Here is a 14,036-nt window from a genome sequence, read left to right on the forward strand (position 1 = left end):
TACTGATTTTACCTTCTATTTTGTGCCATGAAAGCGCCACGATGTGTCATTGGATGTAAAATGAAAGAGATGAATGGGAAATGAATGAAGAAATAACTGTGCAACGATCTCTGTGCAGATGACTTTATCTGCATTAGTACTGCAAAATTAATTTGCAACAGAATTTATTATTTCACTCAGTGTTAACTTTTTGTATCCTTACATCAGGTTGCATCAATGCAAAAGGCATTCGAATGCCATTTAAAAAAAATAACCCCCACACTCATGTGTTTAAGGATTTGGGATCATCTATTCCCAAGACAATATATGGGAGACACTAAAGTAACCTTAACCATAACTTGGCAAGGTGTAAATGACCAATCTCCCTAATAAGACGTTTCACAACCATAAGAATATATACCACCGAAATTAAACTCTCCTTCAAATGACCCAAGTTACCGTTTAATCCTCAAATGCAGTGGTTCAGAAAATTAGATAGACTAGGTTTTCCTTTCTATTTGAAACAAAAGCACCACCTTTTCAGGGAGTGAATATGGGGCATGGACTTCATCTGTCAAGTAAAAGGGTTATTGTGAAAGAGACACACGGCAAGAGGAAAAAGTGTACACCCACACATTGTAATCATTGACAGTAATGAGGCAAAGGTCCCAATACTTGTGGAATGTTTTAAAAATTAAAACCTAGACAGATGTTTAGTGTGTCATTTTAATTAGTTTCACATTCAAATGTATTTTCATAATAAAAAATGTGCGCTTTTGGTTTGCTTGGTGGCCACTTAAAATTATCACCCATGACATGGTCAGTTCATGTGAGATATTTTCTCGTCATCCCTTTCTTAATGTTTCTTTGAGGCCGCAGTAATATTATATAACATTTTGGCACAAAAATACATAGTAACAGTCCAAAACTGGAGGCTAATATAGCAAATACTTCCACAGCCACAGTGAACTTTCCAGGAGAGCTGACATAAGCTGGGATGAAAGAGATCCAAACAGCCCAGAAGATCAGCATGCTGAAGGTGATGAGCTTTGCCTCATTGAAGGTATCGGGTAGCTTGCGTCCAAGGAACGCCAGGATGAGGCAGACGAAGGCCAGTAGACCAATGTAGCCCAGGACCAGATAAAATCCAGGAGGCCATGGCTCCTTACACTCCACAACAATCTAGGTACATCCAACAATACATAAATACAGATCAATCTACAATAATTGTACAATGTTCATTAGGGTGTATATAACACATTCAAATGTATGTTTGGTTTCCCTCTAATCTCCATAACAAAAATGAAAGTCCCTATGTGTAGGTAGAATTTCATAATTTCTCACTTTGGGAACTACTGATGGCAGTATCAAAATAGATACTGTGGGATACTGTCATTCTTACTTTTCTAGTTGAGGCATGGTAGTTTGGGTTCTTGAATGGGAAAGGAGGTGCACCCAAAAGACAACCGGCACAGAGAATAATCTGGAGGTAAAATGTAAAGATAAGCTATTCTGTAAAAACACACACAAAATGTAAATTGTCAGAACTTGAGGTCAAATTATTGGTGGTTCTAAAGCCCACCCACCTGAGGAGCTGTAGTACAGAGGATCAAGGTCCGCTGTTGAGAGAGACCAAACTGCTTCAGGGCCCTCGAACCAGGTGCATTAGCATGAAAAGCCAAGAGAACAACTATGGTCTTAACGAGGAGGCAGGAAAGACAGAGGACAAAGCTAACCCCGAATAATGCCTGGCGGAGCCTACATGTCCACACAGATGGCTGGCCAATGAACACCAGGGAACACAAGAAGCACAGCTTGAGCGACAGGAGAAGCAGGAAGCTTATTTCTGCGTTGTTGGCTTTGACGATCGGTGTGGAACGGAAACGTTGAAAGACAGCAGTGACGATGGTTGTCAGGACAACACCCAGCAGTGTGAGTGTGACCAGGATGATGCCCATGATGTTGTGGAAAGACAGGAATTCTTCGACCCCAGCCACACATTTCACCTGGTCTCTGTCTGACCAGTAGTATTCAGCACATTTTGTGCACTCAGTGGAACCTTTCAAAGACACATACACACTGTGTAAACACACACAATCTCAAACTCTACATAACAGTTTGCATTCATATAGCATGACTCGATGACTCTAGTTGCGCAACATTTTTTTCGTGGGTTTAATGGCCTTTTGCTTTAGACAGAAGTTAGAAATGTTATGAATACAAAAAACATGAAAGGGACACCAGTCTGGTTGCTGATCTCTCCATCTGCACAGGGCAAACAATCAAAGCAGCAGTGGGGCTCTCCTGGACGTCTGGCCTGTCTGCTGCCAGGGGAGCATGGAGAACTACACTGAGATGCAGGCACCTGAAGAAATAAATGTTTTAAATTACAAACCAAGATTTCATTTGCAGGAAATTAGATGATGGGTGGGACAACAAAAAGAAATCAGCAATTTTAATCACCAGATAATATGTATATGCCTTATCCTGTAAAGAAACAAAAACATTTTTAGAGGACATGTGACCCACCTCTGACTGTCCACTTGTCCACACAATGGTGCTCTGCTTTATCTGCAACTGTTCTTTTAATGGAGCGAAACCATCATAGCTTCCCACTTTTATAAATCTAAACACAGCATGACATTATTTTAAAATCAGGACACACTAAATATTTGACAATAATAATCGGAAAAAAAAATTTGTGGGATATCTTTGATATTATTTTTCGTAGTTTTGCTATGAATGTTGGATGGGATCAACTTAAATAAAAAGCTTCTCAATCACAATTATTAAAACACAATTGTATTCCTGTGTATTGATGGGTAATATTATACCTAATTTCTCCCTTGCTGTCCTTCTGCCAGTTAATGATGTCATAGAGAGGGACCGGCTCTCCGTTGGAGTCAAAAGAAATCTTCTCCTCAAACTGGTTGGTGAAATTCACTTTCTTCAGATATTGCAGCAACTGTATGAAAGGAGGAAGAAAAAATAACAAAATAAACAACAGAGAAGGAAAAAACTCAAGGAAAAACTAATATAATGACAGAGTTCAAATGAATAATAGCTGTTATTATGTTGTAGTCGTTTCACTTGCCTGCCTAGAAGTGAATGTTTTACGATTCTCACACCTTCCGTAATGTTCTCCAGAATCACAGTTTAATAAAGTGTGAAGAGCATGGGCGATGGCATATACAGCTTTATAAACATTATAGGATACTCTGACCTGAGATACATCAGTAAAGCTGCTGTCAATGTCCTTCACATCCTCTGAACCAGTGCATACAGGCTTTTCAGCAGCACCTTTATAGTTTGCATCAGCTGATTGGTTTCCTTTAAACTCTAGCCTGCATCTAAACAGCTCTTCCCAGAACATGTTGACAAATGCCATCCCAGGTTTTGGAGAAGGGCGGATATTCAACAAGAACTCTTTCAAGCCTGGGATCCTGACTCCGGGGAAGGAGAAGCCCAGCGTGCCCTCTAAGAGAGAGTGGAAGCGGGGTGAGGTCAGCAGGCTAGCGGTCACCCAGGCTTCACTAGCTACCCACTGGATTCCTGTCGCATTTCTCTGAGCCAGCTGGAAAATAAGGCATACGTCAAACAATCTAATAAGAAAGCAAACAGATGAACATGAGCGCAAAACTAAATCTTTTGATAATTCTAATTCTCAAATTATGACTTAAAATGCTGCATACTATATAACTTTATGCTCATGCATATACATTAACTGACATAACAAGCCACTTTCTTTGGATATAGTGACACAAAATGTTTTTTGTACAAAGTGTGTGTGTGTGTATAGGCTGGATTGTAATGTTTAAGTCAAGTCGGATGCTGCTTTACACAAACAAATGTCCATTCAAGAAAATGAAGCATTCGGGTTTCTTATTAAAAACTGGTATCAGATCGGTACGTGGTGTTGGCCACAGAAGTCGGCGACACAAAACAAGTTGGCTTTGAGTAACAAAAGGTTGAGAACACCTAATACAGAGTCCTTACCTCTAAGCTCAAGTCCAGCAGCTCTCCCACTCTAGCAAACACCACCACTACCACTGCGGTTGAACTCTGTATCCTGTCTGCTATTTCTTGTATCTCTGCCGCTGTGGGTAATTTCGGGATGGTTAGATGAAATGCCAGACACCCACCTTGTTGTCTAAACTGGCTGGAAAATTCTTGGATAGCATAGTGACTGTAGTCATCCTGAAATATAAAGAGAGCCTTTTTAAACCATGTTGGTATGTTTATCTGTTGGGGTAAAAAAAAAAGAAAAATGCTTATCTCACCGTGGTCCCTATTGTGCCCACCCAGAACCAGCCTAAGTAGGTGACCATCTGAACAAGACCTCTAACTTGAAAGAGATCACTTGGCACAGTCCGCAAGAATGATGGGTACTTAGACTTGTCAGTGAGACAGGTACAAGTGGCAAAATAACTCACCTATAAAAAACAAAACTTATCAAACGTTGTTTTGGGATTGATCACCAAAAAACGTGAAGGAAATAAGGACAGTATATGTGAAAATGTAGTGCTGTGCATGTTTCTGCTTTTTCATTCCATTCTTACCAGTGGGAAGTTAAAAGGGCCAAGGGTGTGAGCTACAGCTCTTGTAGGGGAAGAGGATGCAAGGCCAATCACAGCCGGCACAGGAGAGTCAGCCAGACATGTGGGCAAAGTTTGAGACGGTGTACTCCTATCTATTGTCTCCCCTGTTTCATTTTCCTTTTTGTCATTTCCATTATTTAAAAGACTGTTATGCATTGCTTCAAGCATTGCAGAACCTCTCTTTTTCACTGTGCTCAGCATCCTTTCCTTTCTTTTATTTTCTTCTCCTTTTACCCCCTCTGATCTAGTACTCCGGTCCTTTGACACATCTAATCTTTTTTCAATTTCTTCCATTTCTTTCACCTCATTCATCACAGCTTTAGATGGACTGACTAAAGACAAAAGAGCTTTCAGGCCGGTGTGGACATGGTCACAGCTGTCCATAATCCTATAGCCTAAATGAACCCCTGGTAACAGGCTCAAATTACGGTTTATTTCCTCCACTGCAAACACCATGGTCATTATCCAGCGGAAGGCTCTGTGGTCAAAGCTGCAGAGAATTAAACAATTTTGAATGCAGTCTATGTAATTCATCCTGAGACAGAAAACACAGTATCACATCCAAATTTAAATAGCCCTATGAACAGAGCAGGAGCAATAGGGATCTAATAATCATAGTAAGAGGAAATTATGTCAGTCACTTTTTTGTCTAAAAATTAAAGCAATTAAGAAAAATGAAGAAAAACAAAATTCAATGCGGGATTATATCAGATGTCAACAGTATACTCACACTTACCCTCCGCAAGGTGTGTTCCGAGGTTTTCTGTGGTAACTTTGCTGTTGCTTAGGAGCCACATAATGCAGAGGGAAAAGCCCTCCGATCACAACATCCCCTCCCGATTGCAGGGCCAGAGGCTCACCGGCTGCCAGTTTCACACAGTGAGGTAAGCTAGAACCGACCTCAATCACTCCCTCCTCATTCCTCACCACACTTCTCTCCAAATTTGGTTCTTCCCTTTCCTTTCCATCAGACAACACTGGAAAAAGAAGGCTAAATAAAGCCCAAAGAATCAGCCAGGGAGAAGCCATAACAATGGTATAATGTCGATACAGACCCAATGAAGAATGTGTACCGGAGATGACAGTTTGCCAACATATTCTCTGAAAGGCTGTTGAAGTAGGCTATAAAAATGGTGATGCTTGCTTGCTTTCATGGGTCATATGAGTCATCGCCAGATAAACCAATCACAATCAAATCTGTGCACTGGCACAGGAAAGAGATGGAAGAATTAATCTGAAAGATGACATAATTTAAAAAACATATTATTATATAAAATTGTTAGCTGTGACCAGCAACTCAAGGTCACCCTCTTGGTCAGTTGGCCGGTTAGTCGGTCCAAAACAATTTGCCAACCCTTCGGCAGCCACAGTTTTGGCGGTAATTTGGCGTGGAGGTCAAGTGTGACGTTGTGAAGGTGTGTGTTTGTCTGCATACCAAGTTGCAAAAAGTGTGTGTGGCTACGAGAGTGGGCTCTTATAAAAAGGCACATAACTTCTTCAGGCATTCATCTACCAAGGCCAAACTTCCTCTTTCATTGGTGTGGGTTCCTGTAAAATTCACGAAAAATGCCTATCCAGGCATACCCAAAGTAAATTGAAAGCTGTAGGAGAACCATTTGGAGTAAATACATGGTTTTGGTCTCTTTTGAAAGGTAACACTCTGAAGTGTTTCCCCTCAAACAGTCAGAATGACTTTAAGTGCTGCTGACATTGAGTAATTTAAGTTGGAACACTTCTTCGCATTAATGTTTGTTCTCCAGTAGCTACTGGAGAACCTGCCTCACATGTCTGATGTGTTCCTCAGTGTTCTGGGAGAAGATCAAGATGTCATCTAAATAAACAAAAACTGATCGATTCAGGAAATCATGAAGGACATCATTGATAAGAGTTTGGAAGACTGCAGGGGCATTAGTAAGCCCAAAAGGCATGACCAAATACCGTAGGGAGGTCCGGAAGGAAGTCTTCCACTCATCCCCCTCCCTGATGTGGACAAGGTGGTATGCATTCCGGAAGTCTAGCTTTGAAAAAATGGTTGCTCCATGGAGGGGTTTGAAGGCTGAGTTAATAATGGGAAGAGGGTACTTCTTAATAGTAATGTTATTTAACCCCCAGTAGTCAATACAGGGGCGTAGTGAACTCCTTCTTGGACACAAAGAAAAAATCAAGCCCCCACCGTGGAGGATGACAGCCTAATTATCCCTGCAGCAAGAGAGTCTCAAATGTAAGTCTCCATGGACTCTCACTCAGGGCAGGACAGGTTGAATAACCGACTGGAGGGGAGTGGAACACCAAGCAGCAGGTTGATGGCACAGTCATAGGGCCGGTGCGGGGGTATGGAAAGAGCCTGCTTCTTGCTAAAGGCCTCACAAAGATCCTGATACACCGAAGGGATAGCTGACAGCTCAGGGGGTTCCGAGTCAACAGAGGGGGTAACGCCCTCTGAAGGCGCTCGGGCATATCTTAGGCAAAAAGAATGACAGACAGAGCTCCGGCTGTGAACCCTATTCTTGGACCACTCAATGTGGGGATTGTGGAGTCTTAATCATCTCTGACCAAGAACTATGGGGGTTTGAGGAGAGGGTATAGTATGACACTGAATGACTTCATGGTGATTACCCGACAATACCAGGTGCAGTGGTTCCGTGATGTGGGTCACATGAACAAGAAGTCCTCCGTTTAGAGCATGAGCCCAGAGAGGTGTTGAGCGGCTGGCAGGAGAAACGATTTTGCCGTTGATGAAGCTGTCATCCTCTCCCGAATCCACCAACGCACGTAAGGGGAGGGACTGTTACAAACGAGTGGCCTGAAGTTGCATTCTGATCAGGGGGGTAGTACAGGAAATAGTCTGGCTCATCAGTATCCCCACCTCTACTGACAAGCCTCCTCTTTTGGCTGTCGGGGACAGGAGGCTAGAAAATGACCAGTCTGGCCACAATAAATACACAATCTGGCTCTGATCCTACGGCACCACTCCTGTGCTGAAAGGCGTGTTCTGCCCAGCAGCATGGCTTCCTCTGCTGAGGTGTGGAGAGCCGGGAAGCCAGGATGGGACTTGAAACAGGGCTCTGGCAACTTAAAACAGGGCTGTGGCTGGTCCTCATGGAAGTGTGTGGGGGGGGGGGGGAAGCAATGGAAAGGGGTGTTAAACTAAAAGGGTGGCTAGGTCACTCCTTAAACTCATTAAGTCGACCCTCCAGTCTGACAGCAAAAGCAATGAGGGCCTCAATACTCTGTCGTCCCTCACTACCAGTTCATCTCTGTGGTGGCTGGGTGTGGTTAGGCTCAGCTGCAGAGGTGGATGGGGGAGTGCGCTCGGGGAACGGTACCAGGTGGAGGCCTAATTGGCCACGGTTAGCCACGCTATGGGAGCCCTGACGTAGGGAAAGCAGGCGTGAGGAAATGTCTTTATCGCTAAGGGGGTGATCAAAAACCCTTCGCAACTTCCGGTGAGCGTTTCAAGATGGCGACGTAGATCGAAGACTCTCCTGGTCAAATTAACCAATGCAAGAGAACAGTTAATACGAAATACCAAATGATCCAGAATGAGGGGGGCTGGATGCAGGAAAGCGACAATGAGCAAAAGTAAGAGCAGCGAGGGAAGAGGAAAGAAAGCGGCGAACGACAACACGGTCACGGCGGAGGAAATAGTGCCGCATGCAGAGGAGGGGGTCATGTCTCCGGTTGAAGCCATCCAAAACCTGGGAAAGGATATTCAAAACCTGAAAACGGAACTAAAAGACTGATTTTAGAAACAACATTGAAAAGGAATTCAACAACTTTAAGATAGAGATAAACCATGAACTACAAAATGTGTCCACAGATGTCCGCAACCAAGGCGAACGGTTAGCAGAAGCAGAGCAGCGAGTCCAGCAAACGGAGACTGCGAAGTCCGAGTTGAAGTAAGCGCTGCTTTACTGCCTCAAACTGCAGAGACAGCTCCAGGCCAAGGTGACGGATGTAGAAGATCACGCAGAAAAAAATATTTGCATATATGGGATTTGAGAAGGCACGAAGGGAAGCTCAATGATAACATTCATGGAGCACTTTCTGAAGACACAGCTGGCCCTTGATACCAACACAGATCTACAGATCCAGCGAGTCTACCAGTCACTCAGCCCGAAACCTACGGATGACACCGTCTCCAGGTCTATTCTGGTTAACTTGCAGATATTTTACATTAAAGACAAAATACTTAAAACAGCGTGGGCAAAAAAGGGAAAACGGTGGCATTTGCAAAGAAACAAATATGCTTCCAGACACCTGCAGACACCTGACATCAGCGACTCACACAAGGCCCTCACTGGAGCAGGAAGACTGGGAACGGCACTGGCCGGGTTCCAGAGGCCCAAAGATTACCAACGCCAAAAAGTATGAACAATATACTGGGATTCATCAGGTATGGACAGACACATTTCAGACACCGCTAGAGGTGTAAAAAATATGAAATACCTCTCATCCGGTAACATGATCAAAGACGTACACACGCACATGAGTAGACCCCCTCTCACCCCTTCTGCATTGATAATGAACTTTATATATCGACAATTCCAACTCTTCCAACAATTTAATATTTATTTACTTTTTGAACTGTTGCTTGTTCTCGGGTCCCTCGATATATGGACGGAGTACAAATGACCGGAAGAAGCTCAATTGACTGGCACAAGAGGGAAAATAGATTTTTTTATTGTATTTGCAGAAAGGGATAGGACAGGACAGATTGATGATCAGATTAGGACAGATTATTATGGGATACATGTATCCCATAATAATTTAATTTAAAGTTACTACAGTAACTTTAAAGTAACATCTTGGAATGTGAATGGTTTAAATAACCCGGTTAAGAGAAGCAGAATGTAACGGGTTTCCCTGTTACCCGGTGAGTCTCGGACTGGTACAAAGGCAGCGCACAGCTTGAGGTCGTTTCAAAAGGCTTTATTTGCTGACAAACACACATACAGGCTCCGGTCTCCTTCCTCGCTCTTCCTCCTGCTCTTTATTGAGAAGACCGATTAACCCTCAGCCCCAGCTGAAACTGATTAGACATCATCCCGGCACTGTTCCCTGAACCACACCCCCGCTCCACCCACTCTACACCTGAGTCTAACCAAACCCCACTGCCACATACCTCCACCGCCCGTTTTAGGCCAGGGTGCCATCTGGCCTAACCTACTCCCCCCCCCCCCCCCCCCGCCCCCCATGAGAGCGGGAGAGGAAGTCGGCCACGACCATCTGCGTCCCCGGCCTATGAATCACCTTGAAATTAAAAGGCTGTAAAGCCAGATACCACCGAGTGATCCGGGCGTTGGTATCTTTCATGCGGTGGAGCCACTGCAGCGGGGCATGGTCCAACCAGAGGGTGAATGAGCGTCCCAGGAGGTAGTAGCGCAGGGAGTCGACCGCCCACCGGATGGCCAGGCACTCCTTCTCCACCGTGCTGTACCTGGCCTCTCTCTCTGACAGCTTCCGGCTGATGTACAGGACTGGGCGGTCAACCCCCTCTACCTGCTGGGACAAAACAGCCCCCAGCCCTCTGTTCGACGCATCAGTCTGCAGAGTAAAAGGAAGAGAAAAGTTAGGTGTGTGAAGGAGTGGTTCCCCACAGAGAGCTTGCTTTACCTTCTCGAACACCAACTGGCACTGCGCCGTCCACTGGACTGGATCTGAGGCACCTTTCCGGGTGAGGTCAGTCAAGGGGCTGGTCAGAGTTTGGGATAAACCGTCTGTAATAGCCCACCAGCCCCAAAAACTGCCTCACCTCTTTTTTTGTCTTGGGCGGCGGGCAGGCGGCAGTCTTGTCTACCTGAGGGCGCACCTGCCCGGCGCCCAAATGGTACCCCAGATACCGTACCTCCCTCCGTCCAACTGCACACTTCCCTGGGTTGGCAGTGAGCCACGCCTGCCTCAGGGACTCCAGCACCGCGCCCACCCGCTGCACATGCTCCGCCCAGGTGGTGCTGTGGATGATCACATCATCCAAGTAGGCGGCCGCATATGCAGCGTGCGGACGCAGCACCTGGTCCATGAGGAGTTGAAAGGTGGCTGGGGCCCCAAACAATCCAAAGGGAAGCGTGGTGAATTGGTACAAACCAAACGGAGTGGAGAAGGCCGTCTTTTCCTTGGACTCTGGCGACAGAGGCCCTTGGTTAAATCCAGGGTCGTAAAAAAACGCGCAGTGCCCAGTCGGTCCAGGAGTTCGTCGACCCGGGGCATCGGGTAAGCATCGAACCGTGACACATCATTCACCCTGCGATAGTCCACACAGAACTGTATAGACCCATCCTTCTTGACAACAAGAACGATGGGGCTACACCAGGCACTGTGTGACTCTTCTATTACCCCCATTTCCAGCATAGCAGCCAATTCCCTCTGAACCACTTTTCTCTTGTGTTCAGGTAACCTGTAGGGCCGTAACCGCACCGTCACGCCCGGAGGAGTCTCAATCTGGTGTATGATGAGGTTTGTACATCCTGGCAGGAGAGAGAACACGTCAGAAAACCGCTCTTGCAACTGGGCAATATCTGTTCTCTGGGTCCCGGAGAGATGGTCTTCACAAAGGAGCGAGGCCGGATTGGTGGATTTTGGGACCTCAGGCCCCAGCTCCTCTCTCTCAGATACCGCAGACACCAGAGAAACAGACTCCGTCTCCCTCCATGCTTTTAGGAGGTTGAGGTGATAAATCTGTGTAGCTCCACCCCTGTCAGAACGCACCACCTCATAGTCGACATCCCCCACTCACCGTGTGACCACAAAGGGCCCTTGCCACTTAGCGAGGAGTTTAGAGCTGGAAGAAGGAAGCAATACAAGTACCTTCTCTCCCGGCGTGAATTGTCTCAGCCTGGCCCCTCTGTCGTACAGGCGTTGTTGCCGTCCCTGGGCCTGGAGCAAATTCTCACGTGACAGCCGACCCAGTGTGTGGAGCTTTGCTCGCAGGTCCAGGACGTACTGGATCTCGTTTTTGCTGGTGCTCGGCCCCTCCTCCCAGTTTTCTTTAATGAGGTCGAGCACCCCCCTCAGAGTCCTGCCGAACAAAAGTTCAAAGGGAGAAAATCCCGTGGAGGCCTGGGGGACCTCCCGCACTGCAAACAACAGAGAGTCAAGCCATTTATCCCAATTACGCACATCTTCGCTAATAAATTTACGGATCATGGACTTCAAAGTCTTATTCAGACGCTCCACCAGACCGTCTGTCTGTGGGTGGTACACACTGGTCCGAATAGACTTGATGCCCAGTAACCCGTAAAGTTCTCTCAGTGTTCGTGACATGAACTGGGTGCCCTGGTCAGTCAGAATCTCTTTCGGGATTCCGACTCGGGAGATGACCTGAAACAGCGCCTGCGCGACACTTTTCGCAGAAATGTTGCGCAACGGCACTGCCTCCGGATATCGTGTTGCGTAATCCACCAGGACTAATACAAAGCGATATCCGCTTGCACTCCGGTGAAATGGCCCGATGAGGTCCATGCCGATTCGCTCGAACGGAACCTCCATTAATGGCAGAGGACGCAAAGGCGCCCTCGGAATGGCCGGGGGGTTTACCAATTGACACTCCGGGCAGGACGCACACCAACGGCGCACATCCGCCCGGATGCCCGGCCAATAAAATCGGGTCATTATCCGGTCTAGTGTTTTATCGTATCCCATGTGACCAGCCATCGGGTTATAATGAGCCGCCTGGAAAATCATTTCTGGGTGCTTTCCTCTCCCGTCTGAGCGTCACGGCTCACTCAGTACAGTCTGTCCCTAATAAATGAAAAGTGCGGATATGACTGCGCTGCGTCAGGGCGCACCAGGTGACCATCAATTCGTATCACTTGGTCAAAGGCTGAGCGTAGAGTGTCGTCCCGAGACTGCTCGAGTGGAAAATCTTCCATGGAGTGAAACTCGGGAGCCGGTGGAGTCTCCACGGGAGGCTCCGCCGGTTCCCCCTCCCCGTCTGCAGTGTCGGCCGGCCTCACGTCGCCGCTGAGCACCGCGCAGATATCGCATGTCCCTGTAGGCCGTGAACGCACCCCCGCAACCTGTCCCATTAATTTATTAAACCCTGGCCAATCTGTTCCCAAGATTAGGGGGTGCGTAAGGTGGGAGCTAACCGCGACCTTTAAATTATGTTTTTTCCCCCCGTATCTAATTTCCACTGACACCATAGGATACTCGTGAACGTCCCCATGCACAACACATTATCTTTACCCACAATGCCTCCATCAATGCCCCGGGTCGAACCAGGCTCTGGTGGATCATAGACTGCGTACAGCCCGAATCCACCATCGCCTGGTGTGTCCCCCCCTGGATTCTTACCGGGAACGTCGCTCCCGGACTCGGGGGGAAGATGTTGGAGAGCCGTCAACCCGAATCACCTGGCCCACCTCCGAAGTGCCCGGGCTGCCCGCACCTCCAACACTCCTGCCCTGGTGTTCGAGAACCGTAGGTCAGGAAGAGTGCCGGTGCTTGTCGGGTGGGGCGGTAGCTCGGGGACCCGCGGGAGGGGGTGCCGGACACTGTGCCGGCGTCGACCCCGCCAGGGCCTGTGTGGGTGGCCTCCTCCGCGGGGCAGGTGTTGGCCGGAACGAAGCCGGCATGAGACCGCTGTCCCCCCTTACCAGGTGAATGAACCGCCAGGTGGTCCTCCGCTAGAGTGATGGCAGTCACCAGCAGCGACGGCCGGTGGCAGCGGACCCACGCCGCGGTCCCGGACGGTAATCCACCGACAAACTGCTTGAGGACGAGCTTTTCCACCACCTCCAGCGCCGTTCCCGGACCCCCGGGTTGTAGCCATCTGGTGGCCGCGTCCCTCGAGCCGCTGCGCAAAAGCGAAGGGACGGTCCTACCGCCCCAGCCTGGCCTCACGGAACCTCCGCCGGTGGTCCTCTGGGGACAGGCCCATCCGGTCGATCACCGCCTTGCGCACATTCGGATAGCTCTGCCTGGCTGCCGGGGGGAGTCCCCAAGGCCGCTGTCTGTGCCTCCCCAGCCAGCAGAGGCAAGAGCCGGACCGCCCACATCGGCAGCAGGCCAGCCACATACCTCCGCTGTTGCCTCGAACAAGTCGAGGAAGGACTGGGCATCGTCCCCTGCTGTTATCCGGTGAAGGGCCACGTCTATACACGCGGAGGAAGCCGCCGGCGGTGGAACCGCAGCTGTCCGTGCTGCGAGCTGCTCCAGGGCGAGAACGCTTGCCTCTCTCCGCCTGGACTGAAGCTCCCCCATGAACTGAACGGTTCATCTCCGCCTGGTCCCTCTGCATCGCAGCGATCCCCGCCAGCATCTGCCCCAGCGCCACGATCGACTGGCTCGGCACCTCCGGCTGCTGCTCCCGGTTTTCCATCTGTCCGCCCCACATTGGGCTCCACTGTAACAGGTTTCCCTGTTACCCGGTGAGTCTCGGACTGGTACAGAGGCAGCGCACAGCTTGAGGTCGTTTCAAAAGGCTTTATTTGCTGACAAACACACATACAGGCTCCG

At 48.0% G+C, this 14,036-nt stretch overlaps 1 protein-coding gene across 1 annotated transcript; it reads right to left on the reverse strand.

The window, feature by feature from the left end:
• Positions 1–804: 804 nt before the first annotated feature.
• Positions 805–13,914, reverse strand: LOC117741753 (extracellular calcium-sensing receptor-like). The gene is made up of 15 exons (XM_034548972.1): positions 13,403–13,914; positions 12,967–13,350; positions 6,867–7,036; positions 5,314–5,440; positions 4,911–5,067; positions 4,539–4,694; positions 4,260–4,412; positions 3,976–4,176; positions 3,074–3,553; positions 2,814–2,944; positions 2,509–2,605; positions 2,221–2,344; positions 1,566–2,038; positions 1,382–1,462; positions 805–1,161 (listed from the first exon to the last, which is right to left on the reverse strand). The coding sequence occupies exons 1-15, from the start codon at positions 13,912–13,914 to the stop codon at positions 805–807; spliced, it is 3,603 nt and encodes a 1,200-aa protein (XP_034404863.1).
• Between the last annotated feature and the right edge of the window lie 122 nt (positions 13,915–14,036).

Source organism: Cyclopterus lumpus, chromosome 13 (genome assembly GCF_009769545.1).
Source record: "Cyclopterus lumpus isolate fCycLum1 chromosome 13, fCycLum1.pri, whole genome shotgun sequence".
In the NCBI taxonomy this organism is placed as follows: domain Eukaryota; kingdom Metazoa; phylum Chordata; class Actinopteri; order Perciformes; family Cyclopteridae; genus Cyclopterus; species Cyclopterus lumpus.